Source organism: Cucumis melo, chromosome 5, assembly GCF_025177605.1.
Source record: "Cucumis melo cultivar AY chromosome 5, USDA_Cmelo_AY_1.0, whole genome shotgun sequence".
NCBI lineage: Eukaryota > Viridiplantae > Streptophyta > Magnoliopsida > Cucurbitales > Cucurbitaceae > Cucumis > Cucumis melo.
The window spans coordinates 28,459,744-28,484,758 of record NC_066861.1 but is presented as its reverse complement, the minus strand read 5'-3'; the positions used below and the strand labels follow the sequence as shown (position 1 = coordinate 28,484,758).

The 25,015-nt window shown below is 28.1% G+C and overlaps 3 protein-coding genes across 3 annotated transcripts; all 3 read left to right on the top strand.

Annotated features, from left to right (window-relative positions):
• Positions 1-2,912: 2,912 nt before the first annotated feature.
• LOC103496511 (protein RGF1 INDUCIBLE TRANSCRIPTION FACTOR 1) lies at positions 2,913-4,409 on the top strand. Its single transcript, XM_008458383.2, has 4 exons — positions 2,913-3,008; positions 3,109-3,354; positions 3,457-3,597; positions 3,843-4,409. The coding sequence occupies exons 1-4, from the start codon at positions 3,006-3,008 to the stop codon at positions 4,179-4,181; spliced, it is 729 nt and encodes a 242-aa protein (XP_008456605.1). The 5' UTR covers positions 2,913-3,005; the 3' UTR covers positions 4,182-4,409.
• A 6,765-nt stretch (positions 4,410-11,174) lies between these two features.
• LOC103496501 (uncharacterized) lies at positions 11,175-14,654 on the top strand. The gene is made up of 9 exons (XM_008458372.3): positions 11,175-11,375; positions 11,485-11,675; positions 12,485-12,666; positions 12,762-13,046; positions 13,124-13,182; positions 13,270-13,306; positions 13,401-13,472; positions 13,737-14,064; positions 14,175-14,654. The coding sequence occupies exons 1-9, from the start codon at positions 11,255-11,257 to the stop codon at positions 14,544-14,546; spliced, it is 1,647 nt and encodes a 548-aa protein (XP_008456594.2). The 5' UTR covers positions 11,175-11,254; the 3' UTR covers positions 14,547-14,654.
• Positions 14,655-20,876: 6,222 nt separating this feature from the next.
• On the top strand, positions 20,877-24,337 carry LOC103496492 (uncharacterized). Its single transcript, XM_017046968.2, has one exon. The coding sequence runs from the start codon at positions 20,877-20,879 to the stop codon at positions 21,480-21,482; it is 606 nt and encodes a 201-aa protein (XP_016902457.2). The 3' UTR covers positions 21,483-24,337.
• Positions 24,338-25,015: the final 678 nt, after the last annotated feature.

The window sequence follows — 25,015 nt, the reverse complement described above, 5'->3', positions numbered from 1 at the left end:
TCAATTTCACCGAGTCCATATGCCGAAGATTAGCAGTACTATATCGGTACACCACATATAATATAATCCATTTAAACTTTGAATTTTCATATGTATATTAATTTACATACAAAAAGTTCATAGTCTGAATTAATACAATTATTCATTGATAGTTTAAAACAATACAACTTATAGAATTTGAGAGTCTCGTTAAACATAAAATTCAAATTTATATCTATTAGATTATTTTTAAGTTAAAAGTCTCATTGATTGTGTGAAACCCTTATTTATTTTATTTTTATCTAAAATTGTTTATTATTATCAATTTGATTCTTAATCTATTTCTTAAATATCTCATAGTAAATTTGGCTCAACGACAATTAATATTTTTTTACCGCGGAAGTTAGATAACTGTTTGAGTTTGTTTTTATTGTACTAAAAGAAAACAGAACCCAGTGGTTGTGATGAAATTCAAGACCTGCAAATTGAACAATTAATTAGCAATATCTTTTAGATTATAATTAAGTTCCATTTAGATTACTACAAATTGATTTAAAAAAAAACATAATTACTATTTTTATGTTCTTAAATATTGTTTTAGAGTCTACTTTACAGCAAATATTAATATTAAAGCATTTGCTAAAAAATAGAAAATAAGTCAAAGAATTTCCTAGTCAAACAGCCTTTTTTTTTTAATAGAAAGCTAAGGTTTTCATTTTAAAATTAATATATATCTCTTTTTTAAAAAAAGAAATCTATGAATATATATATATATATATATATATATATATATCATATTTTAAAAAGTATATAATTTATTATTGATTTTGTTAATTTTATCATAGTTCTTAAAAATTAATTTTGAAAACAAGAAAATAAAGTTTTTGGAATAATTTTACAAACAAGTAATTATGTGTTCGTTTGGTTAACTTTTTCATTCTTAACATTACACTTATTAAATTTTAAAATTTTGGATTCCCAAACCACTATTTGTGTAGAAATAAAAATTTTATTTTTAAAAACCTTTCAAAATCCCAACCAAAATTTAGTAGAAAAAATAAAAAGAAATGAAATGGAAACTAAACAAAGAAAAGTAATTATGTGTGAATATAATCGTAGAACTAAAAAGATTGTAGTTATTCTTTCGGTATATAATTTAAATACTATAGTTTGAATTTCAAAGTACAATTTTCATTCAAACGCATGCACTTCATCTTATTATACAAATTAAACATGAAATTTTTCATCTCAACATATATAAACACATAACACAATATTTTTTCAAACACCGAGAATACAACGTATCGAAGATCCAATTATATAATAAAATTTAAATTGCCTCATGATATTAATTAGGATTTTAATAAGCCCTACCTTCATTTAGACCTAGCTACATACATATTATATATTATGTAAAACACATTATAGTTAATTCCAATGAATAATGGCTGCTTTAAGATGATATTGACAACACTATATGAAGACAAGCTCCCATTTTTTGTTGCTTTTCTAGTCAAAACCAATTCAACTTTTATATATTTTTATTTAACTTTGATTATATGAATCTTTTTTTTCAATTTGTTTATGATCAAGCTAATAACAAAGCTCCAAGATTTTTTTTTCTTCATAATTTATTAACTACTCCTTTAAAAAAAAAGAAAAAAAAAACCTTGTCTATATGTGAGTATCAAGGCTTCCTATTGAACATTGTGCTTCATGGGATTGGGAGTCCTTTGAATTGTCTTTTCCTTCTCCCCTTTTATTCTGCCTCTAATTACTCTTTAATCATTGCTTTTATGTAAAAAACCATATAAATATCTTCATTTTTTGAAATTCCTTAGTATTTGTACATTAAAATTCAAATTGCGCGTTCATTCATTGACTTAAACATTTAGATCAATTGATATTGTTTTCTTCTCATTTAATATTGATTTTTATTTATCGGGTCTTTTACATATTTTAAATAATAGAATTGTAATTTAATATGTAGATTAAATAGTAACTTCTCCAACAAATAATATGGAAGTATGATTTACAAGGTTTCCAAAATTTATAGCTTATGTTTGCATAAATCAATTCATATATATATAATTTTTTTTCTCACACATGAAAAAGACTTGCTAAATATAATGTTCTTCTTCTTGACCCAATAAATATATCTTTAAAATAACCTTGAATTTTTTGTTTTTTACCCAAGATATTCTTAACTAAGCAAAAAAAAAAAAAAAAAAAAAGAAAAAAAAAGAGAGAATAGAAAAATATAATTAAACCAATAAAAAGACTATGCCAAAAACAAAAGATCTTTTAGATCTAAGACATAAATCAAACAATGATGCAATAATAGAGATAAACTTTTCTTTTTCTTAAAAAAAAAAGAAGATAATTTATGGATCTTTATTTTGGAATTAGCAAGAGATGAGGATCAAAATAGAGAGAGAAAAAGGGCAGCTAGTTCAAGAAAAAAAAAATTAATTTTGAAAAAAATAATAAATAAAAAAAGATTAGTTTTTTTTTTCTTTCTTTTTTATTTTTTTGAAAAACAATAATAATTAAAAAGAAAAAAAAAGATTAGTTAATTAAGTTAAGCAATTGGAGCACTTAAGCCAAGAAGATGAGTGGCAAATTAATAGTTTAAATTTAGAATGGGAGACATAAAAACACCACCCATGTTCTTTCTCATTTATCTTACTTCTCTTTATTAATTAATATATATATATATATATATATATATGTATGTATGTATGTATGTATGTATGTATGTATATTAAACTAAAACTAAAACTAAATTAAAAGTAATAAAATAAATTAGCCTCCCAATTGACAAAATGTTGTGTAGTTCCCCAAGGAATAAATTTAATTAATTTCATGTCCTTTCCTCCTTTGTGAAACTCCATAAATACTTCATGTTTGCCCTAATATTAATCCCTCTCTCCAAAAAATTTCTCATTAAAAACCCAAAATATATACTACTCTTCATTTCCTAACCCCCTATCTCTTTCAAACTTTTTCAAGTGTTTTATGTCATCATGGTAAAATTTTTAGAAATTTTTTCTCTCTAATGATTATTATGGGTTTTGTAGTTCGATTGATGATGATGGGGGGTTTTGTGTATTTTTCCTTTTTCGTTAGGGAATTCAGAAGCCTGCATGGTTAGAAGCACTTTACAACCAGAAGTTCTTTGTGGGATGTTCATTTCACGAGACTTCAAAGAAGAATGAGAAGAACATTTGTTGTTTGGATTGCTGCATTAGTATTTGCCCTCATTGTTTGTCGTCTCACCGATTCCATCGCCTACTTCAAGTTCGTCGATACGTTTATCATGACGTCGTTCGACTCGAAGATCTTCAAAAGCTTATAGATTGCTCAAATGTTCAGGTTAGTATAATATATATATAATTGATCAACTCTTTCTCTTAATTGAGCTTAATTAATTAACAATTTAGCTAATTTTGAAGGTTTTGTTTGTAAATTTCTTAGCCTTATACCATAAATAGTGCCAAAGTGGTGTTCATCAAGAAGAGACCTCAGAATAGACAATTTAAAGGGTCTGGAAATTTTTGCACTTCTTGTGATCGAAGTCTTCAAGAACCTTATGTTCATTGCTCTCTTGGATGCAAGGTACCTACATTAATTATATATTTTTTTCTCAAGTTAAATTACAATTTTGGTCCTTGATGGTCAGAAGAAAATTAAAATTTAGAATTTCAACCCTTATAATTCGTTGTTTTTAAGGGTTATTTTTATCATACTGTAAAGAGAAATTCTACCTTTTAAATCATAAGAACTAAATTCTAATTAAATTTTACAAAATTTAACCAAGATTTTAAAAGGGGTTAATTATAATTTTTTTCCACTAATTTCAGGTGGATTTTGTGTTGAAGCATAAGAGAGATTTAACTTCTTACCTCAGACCATGCAATTCTCTCCCACTTAGTATGGATTTCTTAATTCCACAAGACGTAGGCGACGATGAGATGACAAACGAGACTCCTCGTTCGACAATCGTGGACTACGATGAACCGATGAGCTCGTCCTCAGGTTCCGAGAACATGAGCATAGCTCAACCACCAATTGTTCGTAAGAAAAGAAGTGGTCTTTGTTTGTGTGGAAGATCGTCTAGAAAGATATCGAGTGAAGACATAGCAACAAGTATAAGCATAAGTAGAAGAAAAGGCATCCCTCATAGATCTCCCTTGTGTTAACTAACACCAAAAAGAAAACGAAAAAAAAAAATTCTCATTTTGCTCTAAATTAATTTGGTAACTTTTTCTTTCTTTGACAATTTGACTGAAATACCCCTTCACAATCCCATCTCTTTTCTTTAATTTAATCTATTTCTATCATTGAAATTAGAGCTTACCTTAATTAATTAATCAATTGGTCGGGTGGTTTTGTCTTAATGGCATCACGTGGTTCCCAATTCCAAGTTATGGCTTTGTGCAATTTTCTAATTTATCATATTACAATATACTAATTTTATATAAGATTGTGTGATAGCTTAATTTCCTTTTTCTTTTGTTACTTTTAGAATCTCGTGAATAATATCGAGTGACGTTATACATCTTAATCGGTTAAATTATAGTTTTAATTAAGTTTTTTTCGATATAAATTAATTTACTTTTACAACCTATGTTTGAATGAATGATTGATATAAACTAGTACAAATATGTTGTATGAGTTAGCTACACGATTAACAAACATGTATCAAACACTCTCGTAATTGTTGTTATCAAAGAGCTATTTTTATCTCTACTTTTGAGAGAAGATATTGCATTCAAAATCTTGCTTTTTTTTTTTTTTTTTTTTTCCAAAATCGATTCTTTGTCATATTTTAAATTTAGTGCATCAATGATGTAACTTTAATTATGTGTGCTAGCACATTAATCTAGTTATGAATTTAATCAAGTAGATTAAGGACAACAATGGACTATAATAATTGTTTTTTTTTTTTTTAACAATTTTATAATAGAGTAAATTATTTGTTTTTGGAAAATTCAAAAAATCAAAATATAAAACAGATTTGTAGTTAAGAGAGAAGTAAAGATATTAAAATAAAATAAATTCAAACTCTTTATATATATATGATTAAAAGAATATAGTAATGTAATAAAATAGGATTAAAGTGTCAATCATTGACTTTTAATGTATTTACACGTACACACTTACACATAAAATGTCTCTCAAAGAGAAAATAAACAAATTAAAGGAAGAAAACCCCATGTTTTGACTGGTCAAATCCGTACTTAAAAACCATTTTTTTTAATAACTTAACACTTAAAAAAGTAAATTAAAGAATCAAAATATATTAGTATTACACTTTCTTAAAATAATAAAATTTGTTAAATTACTAATTTGTCCCTAAACCCTAGATTAAGTTAATACAACTTCTTACTAGTTGAGTTTTGCTCACATTCGCTTTAATTTAGAATATTCCCGTCATTAAAAAAAAAAGTTACTTCAAGTACATCATTGATGTGTGATTATGAATTTGAAAGATCAAATTTAAAGACATGTATAAATTACTATTAAACTATCGTCGTTGTTCGAGGTGATTTTAACTATGGGTTGTATAAGTTGTCCATACACTTAGGTGTTGGAGTTTGGGCCAAGTATGTGGTTGGGCTCCCTTCCAATATTGATCGTTAAGTCTTTGCCTTGATTTGGTCTCTTATTGGATCCCCATGTGACTAAGTTTCTAATTATGAAAAAAAAGTTTATAAACATTATCTTCGAATTTTTATTTTTAAATTGATAAACTATTTATGCTTAATATGACAAAATCACTAAAAAGATAAAATTTATTATACTTTATTTTTCTATGAAGTGTAAATGTTTTTGTCAAAGATTCTATTTTTGATAATTTTTCTTACTTTTTTTAATATATATCTAAGTTTAGAAAATTAAGTCAACATCTGAAAACTTTTGAAAATTATTTTTGTTTTTAAAATTTAGTTAAGAATGTAACTATGGTATTAGAAAATAAAATTTAATTTAATAAAAAATAACCAAAACCATTTTAATTAAATTAAAGTGAATAAATTGGAACAAAAATTGAACCATAACACATTATTAAGTTGTCGATAAATGAAAACTTTGAAGATGAGTACAAATATTATTTTAGAATTAGAATCAAAGGATGAAGATTATAGTCAACAAAACATCATTTTAACCAACATAATAATTAAAGAAAAATTGTTGATGCATCATTTCAATTGAAATATGTTGTTTGATTGGAATTTGTTTGATAACCCAAAAGATAAGGTTTGGGAATGTTGAGGATATTTTTCTTTAAAATTAAAAAAAAAAAAAGGAAGAAAACATATATAAAAGACATTTTCTTTTCCATTGATCAAATCAGCCAGCATTAAAAGAATATCATTATATATTAATATATAGAACGTAAACGACCTACTTTGAACACGATCTCATCAATTAGTTAAATATACGTTATTTTATTTTTTTTTCATAAAAATCATTATTAGACTAAATTTAAGGTTAATTGAAACATCGTACTTTTGAAATTTTGAAAATAAAAATTAAACAACCTTAAAAACGAATAAAAATTATCTTACAATATTTTTAATTTAATAGATAAATGATATGTTGTACACTAAATATGCTTTGATTATTTATTTATGTAAAAAAAAAAATGAATAGATGACCTTTTAAGTAATATATTTTGCATTGAATATGCTCAAATTGTTTGTTTACATATTTATTTATATCTTTTAGTAAAAAAATTAGATAATTTTTTTTTTGCTTTTGAGTAAACTAAGTTTGGATTCAAGCTTATCAAGTTTCTTAGTTAATATCAATTTTAAAATAGACATATATATTCTCGAAGATTGACATATAGGTTTGATATCGATCTTAAGAATTGATATCAATAGTTATCTCTTATAAGTACATATAAAAAGACAATGATAAAATAAAAGAAAACATATATACATTCACCCATCAAATTTCATATAAATATGAATAACAATATTTCTATCAATGAATGCATATTTTAATCGAAAGAAGACAAATTTAACTAAAACATATAAAGAAAAAATATGCCAAAAAGGGGATGGTTTGATCCTTATAGGATAAAAGTTTTCAATGGTTTATTTGAATGATAGGAACTATATTAATCTCTATTCAACTTTTTTTTAAGAGAAAAATGGAAAGTGACATTCAACTTTTTTTTTAGTTAAAAAATGTTAGATTTTAAAGTAAGCGTTGGGATTAATTTTGTTTACTCTTTCCATATATGAAATAACGAATTAAAATATTTACAAAATATAGTAAATTTTTAGATTCTATCAAATTAATAAACATTAATAATTGATAGGTTTTGATAGAAGTTTATAATTTTGATGAAGATGATTAGGCTTGGATTGAATAAGTAAAATAGTCAAAATAAATAGATTATACAAACATTAATTTTATAATCAAGCGACTTGACGGTAAATTGTAAAACTTTGTCACTTTTTTTTTTTATTTATTAAACTATCAATAAATTATAACTTAGGTTGTTTATATTTAGGATGGTATTTGTGCAGTTAACGTTGGACCCATAATTGTCTCTTTTCAACTTTTATGGAATCAACGAGTTAATATTTGTTGGGTGGTTATGCTCCACAACGTGATGTTGTAACTAATGTCTTAAGTACTAGATCATCCCAGCAATTTCTAACGATTTCTTTACAAATAATCAAGTGAGAACCTAGACGGTTTCACTAGAAAGTTGAAATAGAGGAAGAACTTGCATGGAGAAATTTCTTTTTTGGATGATATTATCGGTGTGTACTCTACTTTCTCAATTACTATAAGGTCTTCCATAAATCTTCCAAGATCTCCCATGGATCCTACAATGTTTTTCATTTGACTTCTTAAGTCCTCGTGAGTTTCTATATAGATTTTCCATGGGCGTCCTTAGTCAAATTCCTTAATGTGACTTTTAAGTGGTATAATATTATTCACATGTCATACATAGGTCTCTCTAAGCTCCTTCTAGACCTTCTTATGAGTTATTTGAGCTACGTACCTTTATCACTATGTTTCAAAGCTCTTTACTCTCTACCCTAACCTACTTCGATATATAAATCTATCCAATCACTTTAATTTACGAATATTTCATCAAACATGTAGTTGATCAAAAGAGAGATTAAGATAAACATAGTTCAAGTGACATAACATTTGCATTATCAACTTTAAACGTAGAAGTTTTATTCTTCGACCCACGTATTCTGAAAGGGAGTTATACTACACAACGGTAAAGTGGTCGAAATACACATATTAAACTCGTAAATTCCAACGTCCAAAGATAATTACTTCTTAAAACTTCACGAATTAAAATAAAATAAAATAAAAGCAAAAGAATCAAGAGATAAACTGAGAATAAATCCACAAATTTATAATTTAGCCAACGGACAAGAAAACAAAAAAGAAAAAAAAAATCTAAACTTCAATTAAAATACTTGATTATGGCCCAATGATTAGGGAAACGTATGTCATTAAAGTAATTAAATTGCATTACGAATTCCAACCGGCTTTTTCTTAGCTGGAAAATCAGAGAAAAAAAGAAAAAACAAGGAGAGTTTACCACGTGGCGTTTCGCTGACGTGACAGCACGTTCTCTCTTTTTGGTATGCCGACAGCCAAAACGGTGTTTCTGACGTGGCATTTGTCTTTAATTTTAATATCAATATTTTGTTTTTAAAATGAATAATAAATATATTAAAATTATGAGAGAAAATTCCTCTCATCACACATCCAATATCTTTCCACTCATATTTATATTTATGGGTTTTGGAAATTAAAAATTTATACATTTGATAGCACAATGTAATGTAATTTAGAATAAATACGTAAATAAATAAAACTATTTTTACTATTTCGTAAATAAACCATATATAATTGGAAAGGTTTTACTACATTTTATAAATAGTTTCAAACATTTAAATATTTAAAAATGTCCTAAAATATATTAGACAAGTTTAAAGGAAGGAAATGTTGTAATAAGATAAAAATATTAATAAAAATAAGGTTGGTTAAGTTCGTGTTGGTTCAGGGAATTTGATATTATTGCCGGTACGACTCATTCTTTAATCTCTTTCATGGTTTTTTGTGTAAAAAAATAAAGAATAAAAACTAGGTTGTCAAAGTGAGCTTATCTTAGTAGTAATTGATTGACATGACTTTTCATTCAAAAAATGGAAGGTTCCATCACTCATATTCACGATTGTTGTACTCGAAGATTTTTTATTATTTTTGTTCTTATACTTTTAAAATACTTATTTTGATCTATATATTTTGAACTTTTGTTTTATGTACTTTCAAAACATTTTGATCGATGTACTTTCAACTTTGGTTCATTTCGGTACTTGATTTTTTAAATAGTGACAATTTTGACTCCTTTAAAATGAAAAAAAAAAAAAAAAAAAACAAAACAAAAATGAACCGCAGTTGAACATTTAGAAACTAAAATAGATATTTTGATAGTATAAGAACCAAAATGAACCACAGTTAAAAGTATATGTACCAAAGTAGTATTATAAACATAAATACTAATGTTTCAAAGTAAGCGTAGTTCAACTGACCTATAATATGTATTAGTGATCAAAAAAAGGTCTACGGTTTAAAATTTCTTACTCCACTAAAAACAAGTAAACTAAAAATTAAGTCGATTGGGTTCAAATTCTTTAATATTTTTTATTGTTTGTATTCAATAATGTATGTATGTAGGAGATTTCCAAACTTAAAACTTAACTATTTTGATTAAAGTTATATGCTTTAATCAATTTGTTCACACGAGATTTCGGAAGAAATTTGGTTCGTGGAGTTGAACTTGTGTTGATGTTGTATTTATGTTGATTTGATGCGATGTGGTTCGATCTCTAGAATTTGATCCTCTGATTCTCTCTCAGCTGGATGCTTACGCTTGATTTGAGGAAGCGAAACACGTGATGTTTTTGAAGTTGGAGTCTTGGAAGAAAGCTTGTATCTTCGAAGAAACTTCAATCTTCGAGGGTGTTCTTGAAGTTGAAGACTTGGAAGAAAGCTTGGATCTTCAAATGAGCTTCAATCTTCAAAGGTGTTTTTGAAGTTGGAGACTAGAAAGAAAGCTTGAATCTTCAAAGGAGGTTCAATCTTCGAAGATGTTCTTGAATTCGAGGGTGGTCGACTTTAGGAGTCAAAAATTTCCCACTCCTGCAAAGAACTGCTCTATTTATAGAGTTCCCTGATTGGTTTGTATGGACTTGAGTTGGTTTGGTCCATGGACTTAATCACATGAATTTGAGTGATTTTTAATTTTGGGTTAAATTAAGCTTATTTTTAGGCTCAACTAAATAATATTTAATTGAACCAAAATAATTAATTTGACCCAATTGTCATAACAAAGACATGTGACATCAAATTTAATTTGGGACACATGTCAATTTTTAGTTAATCCCAAATATAATTATTTTAGTGAATGATGTGACAATTTGTGATTGGTTCCAAAATTTCTTATTCAACACAATTGAATTGATTAATTTCAAGTCTCCAACTCATATTGTTTGAACTTAAAACATAAACATATACCTAAAGTCAAACATTATTATTTTAAAATCGAAGTCAAATTGTTATTTTTATATTCTATAAATATTTATAGTCAACATGTCAATAAAACATTAGATTCCAAGGAGGTCACCTTTTTTTCCCTAAAGAAAGAAACTAAGATTTAATTGCATAAATTACGTTTATGCACAATCATATTAAAATTTAACTTATTCCTTAAATTCAGATGAAACGTTTCGTTTGATAACCATTGTATTAGTATAATCATTTAATTATTAATTTCCATTGTTTGAAAATTAACACTCACCCCATCTCTTGTTTGTTTTAGAAAAGAAACGTAGTTTTAAAAACTAAAAAATATTTTAATTTAAGTCAAATTTAGAAATGTGAAAACTATTTAAAGAAATAAAAAGAAAACAGGTTCAAAATGTTTTTTTTTTTTTTTTTTTTTTTTTGTATAAAGAGAATAAAATTCATTAATTACATAAAAGTATTATATTTTTATTAATTTAATTGTAAAATTTAATTTGCATTAATTTTATGAAAAATTGTTGATTTGTTAATCTAATTATGAACGCGACCAAGGAATAATTGAAAGGTCCCACTTCAAATTCGTCCATTCCAATTCCCAAACCATAAGATCAGACATTGCCAAATCCAAAGACAGAAAAATCAGCTCGGATTCTGCAAAGCTCTATCCCTCTCTCCCCCTCTCTCTCTGAATGTGAGAATGAGAGCCATTATGTTCCTCCTCCGACCCATCTTCTCCATTTCCCTTCTTTTTTACCCTCTCTTCCTTTTCTCTCATTCTTCACTCACCGTCTCTGCTCTCAGCGACATTCCAATCTTCGGTACTCTTCTTTAACTTCTTTCCTTTTTTCTGGGTTTGTTTCAAAAACTCCTTTTTTTTTTTTTGTATAATCTGAGTTTTTTCTTTTCCTTTCTTTTGTTGAAAATCAGAAAACTCTGCTGGGGTTGAGGCTTTTCAGGGGTCGGAGCCATGGAGGAGTGGAAGAAGCCTTGCCGAGCAGGACCCTGCTGTGAATTCGTCTCTGATTTTGGCTGAAGACAGGACTCGGAGGAAAGACCCCCTTGATGACTTTAAACCATATACGGGTGGATGGAATATAAGCAACCAACATTACTGGGCTGTAAGTTCTGTTATATGTGATTACTCTGTTTTAATTGTTTGTATTGTGGTTTATGTGTTGCTCTTTTTGGTCTCTTCTCCATTTAGACTGATTTTGTTGTTGTTGAGAATGACTTGGTTGTCTTTTTCATTGTGTTGTTTCCTCCAAGTCCAATCTTATCATCTGTGTTTATTTGTTTATGTTATCTCCCCTGTTTGTGAATCCAAAAGTGTAAACTGATGAGTGAGTCAGAGTTGTTTCTCACAATTTTTGTGAATGGAAGTTAGTATAGGACTAACAAGTGGTTATTAATGTTAATTGGAGAGGAAATGGTATTTTATAGGATTTAAACGGAGAATCTTCTGTCGTGATATCATGCTAAATCACCTTTGAACTCACGGGCTTAAGCTCATTTATTCGTGATCGTCTTCGAAGTGAACAATCATGCGATCGTTTCTATGTCGTTTTGAACGTTTTTGCACGTTGTTTCTAATCATTGATCTTTCTTTGTCCTCTACTCGCTAGTGCTATGTATTTCTGTCCTTTCTTGTAAGAGAAGAAAAAGGAAGGAAATTTTAGAGCATGGTCATATGTGGCCTATGCCGCGTGTCTATTTTTATGGATTAAGTTTTAGATGGATTTTCTTTGCTTGAAACTAGATCTGTCTCGGTTGAGATCTTTGACGATTAGATTCAGGTCGGTTTAGATGTTAATTTTTGGCTAAACTTGAACTTGGGTTCATGTTTTTAGGTTCTATCTACATTACTTTTTGTGTCATTTGATATTTATGTTAACCATGGTGCCTTCTTTCCTGTTCCAATTTGATGCAGTCGGTTGCTCTTACTTCTATTCCTTTTACTGTCATTGCTATTGCTTGGTTTGTGCTCTTCGGGATATGCTTGTTCATCACCTGTCTTTGCTGTTGCTGTTGCCGGAGGGAGCCTTATGGCTATTCTCGAACGGCCTACGTTCTTTCTCTTGCTTTCCTCATTTTCTTCACCATCTCAGCAATGTAAACATCCCTCTCCCTCCAATCTGCAGTCTCAATATTCTTATGTGGCTCAGAAATTAATATGAAAATATCTCTGTTTTCATACTTTGAATCAGTGTAGGATGTGTTGTGTTATATGTTGGTCAAGGGAAGTTTCATAGCCGTACATCGAGCACATTGGAATATATAGTAAATCAGGCAGATGCAACTGCTGAAAACCTCAAGAATTTGTCGGTATATCTTTCTTCAGCAAAGTCAATCAGAGTCGATTCGATATTTCTGACTCCAGATATCCAGAAAGGAATTGACGATATTGGCACAAAGATAAGTTCTGTTTCTTCCACTCTTACCGATGCAGCTTCTAACAACTCAGACAAGATACAAAATGGCCTAGATGAAAAGTAAGTAGAACCTCTTGTATCGAAGTTCATTGCTTTCAGTGACCACGAGTAACAAGTTTTCGTGTTCTGTATCGCAGCCGACGCGCCCTCATTATTATTGCTGCTGTTATGCTCTTGTTGGCATTTATTGGATTCTGTAAGTGTTTTTAATTCTGTGAGTAAATAAAATTTGAACCGACCATAAATGTAACCTTTCTTATATCTTTTTTGATTCCTCATCCAGTATGTTCCATCTTCGGATTGCAGTGTGTTGTATACACGTAAGTATATGTACAAATCCATTTGCTCTGTCAAAATCATGTTTTTGATGTCATGTTGTAATATATTAAACACTTCCATGCTTAATGGCTGCAGCTTGGTAATACTTGGTTGGATTCTCGTTACAATCACATTCTTTCTGTGTGCCGTGTTTCTTCTTCTCCATAAGTAAGGGCCTCTATTTCATTAAGAGAGTTCTTTTTTTTTTTTTTTAATCAAAATGATGCATATAGGAAGAATACATTACACACATTGCCAATGGAACTCTTAGGATATTCAAAATGATAGATAGCTAAATATGGCTTTGGCTTGGATTGAAAAGCAGCAGTTTGAAGCTTGAAACAGACATCTGTTGTTCAAGAAGTGTTCTTGTTTTGTTGAATGTTGTCTCTATCAGCTCCAAATTGATCCATTTTTCGTCATATGCATTAGTGTGGTCGGAGATACTTGTGTTGCAATGGAAGATTGGCTGCAGAATCCCACTGCCAACACGGCGTTAGATGATATCCTTCCTTGCGTCGATAATGCCACTGCCAAAGAAATTCAGTCGGTAACCAAAAATGTGAGTTTCCAACTTGTTAGTTTGGTCAATGGAGTGATCAACACAGCCACAAATGTCGACCCCCCTCCAAATATCGGTCCCCCTGTTAATTACAATCAATCTGGCCCATTGGTGCCGCTTCTCTGTAGTCGGTTTAATTCCGATCTCACCAGTCGAACCTGCTTGGCGAATGAAGTACAACTGAACGAAGCTCCTGCGGTAAGAGATATTATGTTAATAGCTAGCTCAAACAAGTACATACGACACATCCTTTTACTACAATTTTTTTCTTCGATAATCTCATCGAGATCATGAAATTTTGCATGCAGGTTTGGAAGGATTTCACTTGTCAAGTATCAGCTTCTGGCATTTGCACCACCACTGGTCGGTTGACTCCAAGTCTCTACAACCAAATGACAGCAGCAGCAAACGTGAGTTATGGTTTGTATCGCTATGGTCCATTCTTGGTCGAACTTGTTGACTGTACATTCGTTCGACAAGTATTTACCGATATCAGTAACAACCATTGCCCTGGTCTTCGACTATACACAAAATGGATATATGTCGGGTTGGTTCTGATGTCTAGTGCTGTCATGTTCTCCCTGATCTTCTGGATTATATACGCAAGAGAACGACGACATCGGGTTTATACAAAGCAGTTTATTTCTAGAGCTCCAGGAGGAGAAGACAAGGGAAACTAGATATCAATCCCATATACTCATGATATTACACTAAACACTTCTCGAGTGTCTTTTTGTCTTCCAATGTATATTTATTTAATTATGAAACCAACTGAAAAGTTTCATTCATCTGATGTTACTTGATGTGATTTTAATGGGTCACCTTCTAAAGCAAGAGCACTTAAGAGGATAAAATTGATCAGAAAGTAAACTCTGAAGGGATCCTTTTTCTTTTTTTTTTTCTTTGTTAAATCTTTAACATCGTTCTTGCTGTTCCAATTGGAAAATGAGTTTTGGGGAAGACAATGAAACCTTTCTTAGTTGGAAGTATATGCTTTAATATTTGTAAGAAAAAATGATTTTGTAGCAGTCAATTCAACACCAATAAATCAAACTGACAAACTTACAAATTACAACTCTAACTTGGGGGTTATCTGCCTTTCTTAACTTAGAATTAAAATCTCTCCCCCAAATATATAATTATCTAAAGATAAAAAGACCATAGTTTGCTTCTTTTTCCTTTAGTGGGTTTTGGAGACCCACATTTTTTCTTTTTTTTTTTTGAAGTAGGCCCATTAGGGTGACAAGTGACAAGTGACATGATAATAGAAAGACAAAAATTTTGGTCTCTTTTCCCAAAATTGGATATTTCACACCAAATGGCCTACTTGTTTGTATTGGTAAAATGTCATCATCATCATCCCCTTTGGTTGCTAATGGCTGGCCCCCTCCATTTCCCTAATTTCAACTATTCTGGATATACATAACCCCTTCAAATATATATATATATAAAAGTTCACAGTCCGGGCTTTATTTTTTATTTCAAAAGTTTAAGAGTATAATTGCAACTATCTATCATATTTAGTAGGTTTTGTAATTTGTCCATTTTTTCTAAACACGAAACAACCAAAAATAAAAATAATAGTAGTGCAAAAGTCCTTGTTCAAGAGCCACCATCTAATTCGTACTTCCAACATCAACTGTTACCATTGTTACGATTTATTACAATTTCTACATTATAGTTTCTTCACCTTTCAAAAATAGATGGACTATAACACGCAAATATAATTGATTATTTATTAAGATATTAAATAAACAGAAAAAATCTAGTTATGGTTAATTAGAGTGCTTTCCTTTCTTATGTTCTTTCTATGTTTTATTGTCACCTCTAACTAGTGTTTATCAAAATAAAAATTAATTAATTAATTGTAAGTTAGGAATTAATTAAGAGACAAAACATGTTGATTTGATTCCAAAAGAATTTTTAATTAATAGAATTCCATATTCTATAGTTCAAAATCTTATATTTGATGTGGGTCCTAACTACAAAGTATATCATATATTATGAAGATATTAAATCTATATATCTATATATTTATAATAAAGTAAAGAATAAATGGGATTATATCAAACTCTTACTTTTATGGTATCTTCCAAGTTGCATCAATCCACCAAAGCTTGAATTGACACCTTTTGATTTTCCATAATCTTTTTGAATTTATATGATTTGAGACATTTTAGATAAGCATCAAAGTGATGAAGAGAGCTTATTATTCTTAGATGTCAAAGTCAAAAACTAAAGTGGAATATTAAAAAATTATAATTAATTCACCTGTTTCAAATTTATCTTTTAAAATTAGTATTTAGTAATTAAAGCTTTTATTCTTTTTAGTTTTCAAATCTTCAAGTGTATAATTTATGTTATTATAAGGTACATTCATTTGAGGATAAAATATCTACCTATATATGTATATTAAATATTGAATTGGGAAGATTGATTTTGATGAATGATGTGTTGTATATATTAAACATATTAATTACGTACGTTAAAAGTTTAAAAATGGAAAACTCGGGAAATTTTCATAAATATAATAAATTAGACACGTATAACCAAACCCATCAAATCTTCATTTTTTCAATGCTCTTTCATTTTTTTTGACGTCGTTTACATCCTTTAGATTTGGGTAACCTAATTTGATTTGTTAAAAATCGTCTATAAAAAAATCTTGAAAATTTAGCTAAATCTAGACGATTGTATACCAAATTTTGAAAATCTAAACGATCGTGTAACTCAATTTATTAAATGAATGGTTAACCAAATTAAACGATAGAATTGAAAAAATAAATCATTTATCTAAATCTAAACGAACGATCGTGTACCAAATAGATAAATCTAAATGATCATTGTTGATAGGACATTTTTTGTATTTTCTATTATCGACATGAACATTTTTCGTTTTTAGAATTATTCTCTACCCTATAAATAATTTTTGTGGTTTGTTATGTTTTAAAAAAGACACCAAACCCTTTTATATTTTAAAATTAGAAAGATAGAGATGAGTATTGGAATAGCCATCCTTCTTTTGGTTTGGATAACCACAAACCCCTTTGCACATTTTTTAAAATTATTTTTTATTATTTTAGGTTTTAAAATTTTTAAAATTTATATTGTTATATGATATATAATAATTATTATCATTTTGGGACCAATGCATGTCTTTCTCTTCAAAAGGGCAACTTCTTTGATTCTTTCTTAATTACATTTCATATTCCAAATTCCAAAGCTAAAACTAAATATATAAAATAAAAATCTCAATAATAATAATAATATAAAATCTTAATTCTATCAATAAAATATCGACATTTTCATATATATATATATATATTACCAAAGCACAAGTAAAAATGTGGAAGGTGAGATGTCTCTTTTTTTTTTTTGTTTTTAAAAAAATGATTGTATATATTATATATATGCCTCTAAAGATGATTTAGATAATATATGATATTATGTAGTTTATGTTTAGGTCAAACCTAGTACACATTATCTTTCAAGGTTTGCATTTTTCTTTAATAATCATAAGTGATCACAATTTAAATAATCTTCTAATTATAAAATGTCTTCTTTATGAGTAAGGGTCCATTTAAGTTTATAGATAATGACAACATAAGAAAAATGAATTGAATTGAAATAATCATTTGTACATAAAATATGAGATAAAGTTTTTTCCAAGTGAAAAAAATTTGAGTATGAAACATGTATTAGTTTCAATAGCTTGAATACCCACTTGACATATAGTATACATTAGAAATAGACAATGTTAGATTATATTAAATTGATAGGTAAGAATAAATAAATTTAGTTGATAGGTGGATTTAATAAATTTGATAAAAATATATACAACTTTTTGAGTCAATGTATGTATTTGATATTTATACTTTTAGAATGTTATAATAAACAAAAGTGTTTCCCTCTGGAATGGGGAAAGATTACCTTAATGAAAAGAGTATGATCGATCCCTATCAAAAGCACTTTTTCAATTATTAGGAAATTGATATTTCTTCCTTTCTCTAAAAAATCATTTTTGTTTTCTAAATGTCAAGTAAAAGAGCAAGTTCTAAATCTATTTAATTCAATAAATAAATAAATAGATCAAATATCTAAACTTTAAACATTATTTTTCAATTTCAACCCTAATTTAATATTTTTTATAATTAAAATTTGAATTTTTGTTAATATTTCAATTTATAGTCTTTTGTCTCAAACTCATGAATAAATTCATTTCACTATTTTTACAAACGGTCAAAAATAGCAAATTTGACAAAATATTTAAACATATAGCAAAAGTTTTAGATTCTATCAATAATAGACGTTAAACGACAGTGATAGAAGTCTATTAGTTTCTATTATCGATAGAATCCAAAATTTTGCTCGTAAATATTTTAATTTATTTTGCTGTTTTTTTAAAACCCTTTCATGTATTTATTATGATAATTGAAAGTTATATTGGATTATGAAAAGGTATGAATTTAGTTGAGCCAAATTATAAGATTCATGCTATATTTGATCAAATAAAATTTAAAGGAGTATAAATTGATTAACTTAAGAAAATTTATACAATTCACAATTTTAATTGATATTTACCCTTTTCCAAAGATTAACTTTTCTGGGTTTTTCTTTTCATAAGAAAGAGAAGAATGGTAGGGAATTAGATATTGGATTGGCAAAGAATGTTGGTATTAAATTTATAATGTTACACCCCAACTACTTGACCCCTTCTAAGAGGTCAAACCAAATATTTGAGCAAAGAATTATAAACCAACCCTATTTATGATAATAAATAACCTCCCAAATATATATTTATTTTATTCCATAATTGTCATTTTTAAACATAAATATAATTTTGGGACCATCTTCAATGTTGGAACCCAAAAATTTAATTAGTTAGTTGGGCAATCAACCCTTTTAACACCACACCACACCACACCACCTTTAAGTTTTGGTTAAGATTTTATATGTAGAGAAAATTAATTGTACAAAAATCTATATATATTCACATTCTACCCATAGATTCTTACACCACTTTACAAGTTTTGGAATATAGTTTTTGAGATATTTATAAAAAAAAAATTAAATTAAATTAAATTTGTAACATTGAAATAAAATGTAGCATTAAGAATATACAAAATTAAAAAAAAATTAAGAATATAATTGAATTTTAAATCCTAGGCAAAATTATTTAGATAGACATTAAGTCGAAGTTTTGAAATTTTGTTATAGTTTATAAATATTTTTGATAATTTTATTATTTATAATAATTTTACTGCGACCATTTTTCTTTTATCTATCACAATTCCAATATGTATTTGTATATATTGAGAGATAATTGTAAATATAACAATTACATTTAAAATAATTATATTAAAGCCTATTATCGATAGAACATAAAAATCTATTAGCAATAATATGTAAATATATCATAAGAATCTATCGGCGATACGAGTCTATTGAGAATAGATTTTGTTATGTTTCTACGTACTTAATTATTATTTATAAAATTATCGTAAATTATAATTACATGATCTAAAATAAATTTAATTTAAATGGAGGGCAATTTGGGGAATAAAGAAAGAAGTAATCTGATTGGATTAGATAGAGTCAGCAGGACGTGTAATCCAAAGCGGATCTGACAGCTTACGTGGCAAAAAGACCGTAGAATAGTATGACAGCTGTCAGATCAAACGGTGCAATTTTTGTCGTTTAGGTATTTTCGGGTTAGACAGCCGAAAAGGATAAATGAACAAAAGAGAAGAAAAAGAAGATAAAGGGGTAAAAAAGCAATACACTCAAAAGAAGAAGGGGCAAAAAGAAAATAAAGAAAAACTGAGCTCATGCACCTGAACCACAGCCCGGTTCAACTAACCCAACCGCTGGATGGTTGGTTTGCTTGGGTTAAACTTTTATTGAGAAATTAAAATAAGCATTTGAAAGATAATGAAAAAAAAAAAAAAATTGAAAAAATGTGAAAGTTTGAAAAATAAAATATATTCAAATTCTATATTTATGTGATTTTTTTTTTCCATTTTAGTCATGACAGCATCACAATTTAGTTATGTTTTAACATAAACTAAAGTATAAATGTACACATTAAAACAAACAAACACAAACTAATAATTGAATTTAACAACCTAAAATAATTGCCTTTTTTTTTTCTTGATGTTTAAAATAATTAAGATGATTAGGGAGGGAGGGAGGGAGGGAGCGTAAGGGCATATAAATTAGATGAATAAATTAATAGAAAGATGCTTTTATTTGTTAAAATATTAAAATGAATCTTATTTAAAATTAATAAAATCAAAATTTAGAGGTAAATGTGTGATTTTATTTTGAATTATTAGCTGAACAATTATAAGGAACATCACATGTATTTCTGTCCCCCCCATATTGGATTTGTGATTAATTATTATTATTAATGCTTAGTATCTTTTTTGTTTAATCATGGACCAGTAATGCTTTGTTATTATTATCATTATTATAGTTTTACTTTACTTTAACGAATAGAACACTTCTAAGATTATAATAAATAATAACCTCAGATTCCTCTCCACCTACATACATACACATTTATTATCTATTGATTTTAAAATATTCCACATTGAATATAGGAGTGGTCCATCTTTTATTTAAAAAATAAATAAAATTACTTTGATATAATAAAATTTTAGATTATATCGACGATAGATAGATAGAAGTGATTTTATTCGATGTCATTTTAATATATTTTGTTAATGGTTTATCAAATTTATTATTTTTAATAATTTTTAAGTGTAGGATGTATATGGAATTAAAAAATTGAGATGGGGTGTTTTAGAAATATGTGAGAGATGAAGGGTATGTTAGAAAAAGACGCCGCTTTCAATATTTGGAGTTGTTTTAGCGTTGAATCCCTATAAATACATAGTGGGAGTGAAGACGGGTTTGCCAAACTCAGCAGCCGAACGCGGCCTATAAGGCTTTTAGACTACAAAGCTTAGATTCATTCCCCCTTCTATTCCCTCTCTTCTACGACCAAAATGGCGGCAACTTCCCGAAGATCAAGCGCATCAGTTCTCAGGTCCCTCTCACCGTCCGGAAGATTCTACGGTCATCGGACTTCATCTTCCTCCGCCTTCGCATCCTCCACCTCCACTTTCTCCTCCAGATCCGCCACTTCCTTCTTCTGCAGATCAACTTCCCCCTCGCGTGTGAACCTCCACGGTTCGCCTTCGGTTTCCGTTCCCTCCGTGCGGTTTTCTCTTGACCGTGCGACCTCTCCGAACAGATCCGTCTCTGTTTCTTCTTCTCGCAGCGGTGGAACTAATCGTGTTGTGCAGAGACAGAGCAGTTCGAAGAGGACGTGTATGTGTTCTCCTACAACTCACCCTGGCTCGTTCCGGTGTAGTCTCCATAAAGGTATAATTTCGCAACCTCCTGCTCTGTACTCGCCGAGTAGGTTGAATGCTCGTAGATCGGCGATGACGAATTCTCTTGTTAGAATTGGAGGCGTTGAAGGTGATCTCGTGAAACGAGCTCTAGCGGCTTTGATTCGACCTTCCTCTCATCAGCAACGTCGTCGAGTTGATTTTAGGCCAAAACGTAGCCGGCTCTCGATTATGTCCAAAGCCGATGAAACATTATAATCCTTTCGGTATGTTGAAAATTGAAATTGCCTAATCTATGAATTTCCGGAGATAAGACAGACAGACGTAGTTCTTCTAATTCTCCGGCGGCGGCAGTTCGTGACGGGGCTATCTTTTCCTCTCCGGAGACCGTTACACACATTCATTCATCACTACAGAACTCTGAAATCTCCTTTTGTACAAATTAATATTTTATACAGATTACTGGATGTGAAATTGTTTGTGTTCGTCGCAATCGGCGTTCCGATCAGACCTAAAACTGAGAGTAATTGGAGAAATGGATCACAAATTTAATGAAATTCACATGAATTTAAGAATTAGGGTTTGGAAAATCCTCCATTAGCAGTTTTGCATTCCGTTATCTCCACCGTTTGGTTTTACGGTTTCCGTTTCGATAAGCATAAACAGCGTTAAGATGGCGTTTGGTTTGTTGCTTTGTGGCCTTTTTCTTTATGTGTGTGTGTGTGTGTATATTTTACCTTCTCGTGTTTAGAAATGTTTGTTTATTTGTTTTTAATGTTTGTTTTTGTTTTTTTGCAGGGATATGATTGGATTGATTCTCGGCAGCCATGGATGTGGATTCTTATTATTGTTTTTAGCAACAAATACTTCAAAATGGAGATTTCTTTTTTGTTTTCTTAAATCTTCACTTTGCCTTTTATGTTCCTCTTAACATCTGTTTTTGGTTCTTGAATTTATTTGTTTTCCTTAGAAAGAAATTTCACATTTTTTGTTGATAGTAAATCTGGTCCCTTATTTTTAAATGTTATTCTTTTAATGATTTTAGAGGAAAATTACTCAAAGTTTTGAAGAATACGGTCCTTAGTTTTGAAATGGATCTTTTTCTTTCTTTTTTCTTTTTTCGAGTGAACCGATCCTGAGTTTTCAATTCTATATTTTTAGTTTTGAGGTTTCAAAATTTGATTTAAAATGGATGAACTATTTAGGAATAAGGTTTTGTGTTTCTAGTGGTATTTTTAGGGGTTTTGAAAAAATGTAACACACCAATATATTTTGCAAACGGAAAATGTCTACGCCACGTTGGAAACAATATCTTTTTATATTTGTTGAGGTTTAAATTTTTATATTTTTGGTATGGAATATTTAGAAAAATAAATGAGAGAAAAAAATGTAAACGAATGGAAATTTTTGGAATATTTAAAGAAATAAATGAAAAAAAAAAAAGAGATGGGAAGGAAGTACATATTTAGAAAAAATAAATAGGACGAAAAAGAGACCACTTGGAATATTTAGAAAAAATAAATAAGAAGAAAAAGAGAAACTTGAATATTTAGAGAAAATAAACGAGAAGAAAAAAGAAAAATAAATTAAAAAGAAAAATAAAAGAGAAAAAATAAAACTAAAAGAAGGATAAATTTGAAATGTTTAAAGAAAATAATTGAGAAAAAAATTATATGAAACGGAAGATCAAATTTTAAATATTTAAAAAATATGGTCTCTTTCATGTGATTTTTTTGTTTTGTTAGATTAAATATTTTGATATTTGGTGTATTTAGGAAAATTATTTTTTTCTATTAGCCTTTGATCAAATATTTACGAAATTATTTTGAAAATGAAAAAAATTATATAGTACAATTTGAAAATAGAGTAAAGAAAATTTTCGAAATAGAAAAGTATTGTATAGATAATTTTAAAAATGAAAGAATACTATATAAAATAATTTTGAAAATAGAAAAATTTACCAACCTAATAGAAAATACAAAAAATGTTAATTTAAAAAATAGAAAAAAGTTTAAATACCTATAATAGAAAATACTTATTATCTTTATTTAGCTACTTTTTTTAATTTATATTTGACTATGTAAATCTAAACGATATTTTTTTAAAGTTTTTTATAATAAATAATAATTTAAGAAAAAAAGAAAAAGACGATGAAAAGAAAAAATAATTAGAAGATGAGAAAGAAAAATGATAAAAGAAAAGAAAAACCTCAAACATTTTAAAAATGGTTAATTTCATGAATTATGTTACACATAAAGTCGTAAATATTTTATCAATTTGTTACGAAAATTTTTACTATTTTATTTGTATTTTTTATTATTGTTGCAAAAATTTCTAACATTTGTATTAAATAATTTATCTCAATTTTACCCAACTCTTCAAAAGCTTAAAAAACAAAAATTAAATATTTTATATATTTATATAAAGACTATGGAGCCTAAATTTTAAAACCCAATGAAAAAAGTAGCCTTTGGAAACTTAAAAAAACAAATGTTTAAACTTTACCTTTTGATAACTTAAAAAAGTAAAAAATTTATATTTAGAGTTTATATTAATAAAAAAAATTATTTTCATTGTTTAATCATTTAAAAAATATAGATAAAAGATAATTAAAAATGAGTGGTGGTCAAAAGCCTTTACCACTCTCATTAAAGTCTTCTTTTGAAAGGAAAGAGACCTAAACCCTTTTTCTTTTTCAATTAGGAGATAACAAACAAGAAAAAAATGTCCACACAACCCCCCAAGAGGTCCAAAGGGTTAACACAGACATTCATCGTCCCCAAAAACATACACTTTACTAAGGATAATGATCATATGATAAAATGATAATTTACTTTAGTATATTATTTCTAAAATAATTTGATTTAATTAATTTGTATATTCTTTTTGCAATAATGAAAGGTGTCACAATCAATCATAGTAAAGAAGGTGGGGGCCCTGCCCTCCACGTCACCTACAATCATCTATTGATAAGTTTTTCCCTTTTCTTTTTTTGTTTTTGTTTTTGTGGATTATAATAATTTACTTTGTAAAAGGAAAAGTGTGGATAAGGCACTCAAAATGTGGGACTTTAATACAATGTCACATCAATAATACAATATGGCTTCTCTTTCTTTCTATTATTCTTATTGGATGTTTTCACTTTTATTCTTATTTTAATTCTAAAAACAAAAGACTTTATATATATATATTTATATATGTTGAAAAATATGATTGAACCTTTTAATTGGTCTGTTTCGTTTGAGGCAAGGATTATTCGAACTATAATAACTCATTATTATCGGACTAAAATTTATTTTATATTTTACAATTAGCTATGCTGCTAATACCATTTCAGAACTTTTTATAATAATTGAATTAAAATAGTTTAAACTTTGAACATATATTTTTGTAATTCAAACTAAAAAAAATTGACATTTAAAATACAAACTATTACAACTAAATTATAATAATTGAAATCTATAATAACCAATTATTCGCTCTAAATATTTTATTGTTGTCAAAGCTTGAAATTGTTTAGAAATATGTGAAATTGAGCTATTTTAGTTAGAATATTTCTCGAGTTTTCAAAGGGTATTTTTTTGAATAATATCTTTTTCTTTTTCTCTTTGAGATGAGGCAATTATAGGTACAGCAAATTTGACAAATACTATCCTTTACTTTCTAGGGGTAAACTTGATAAACCTAATTTTTATTAGGGCAACTATAACTTGTAACGATTTTAAAATAATAATTTAACATATAACAACATTAAAAAAAAAAATGTAAATGTAACAAAATAGTATGTGTTA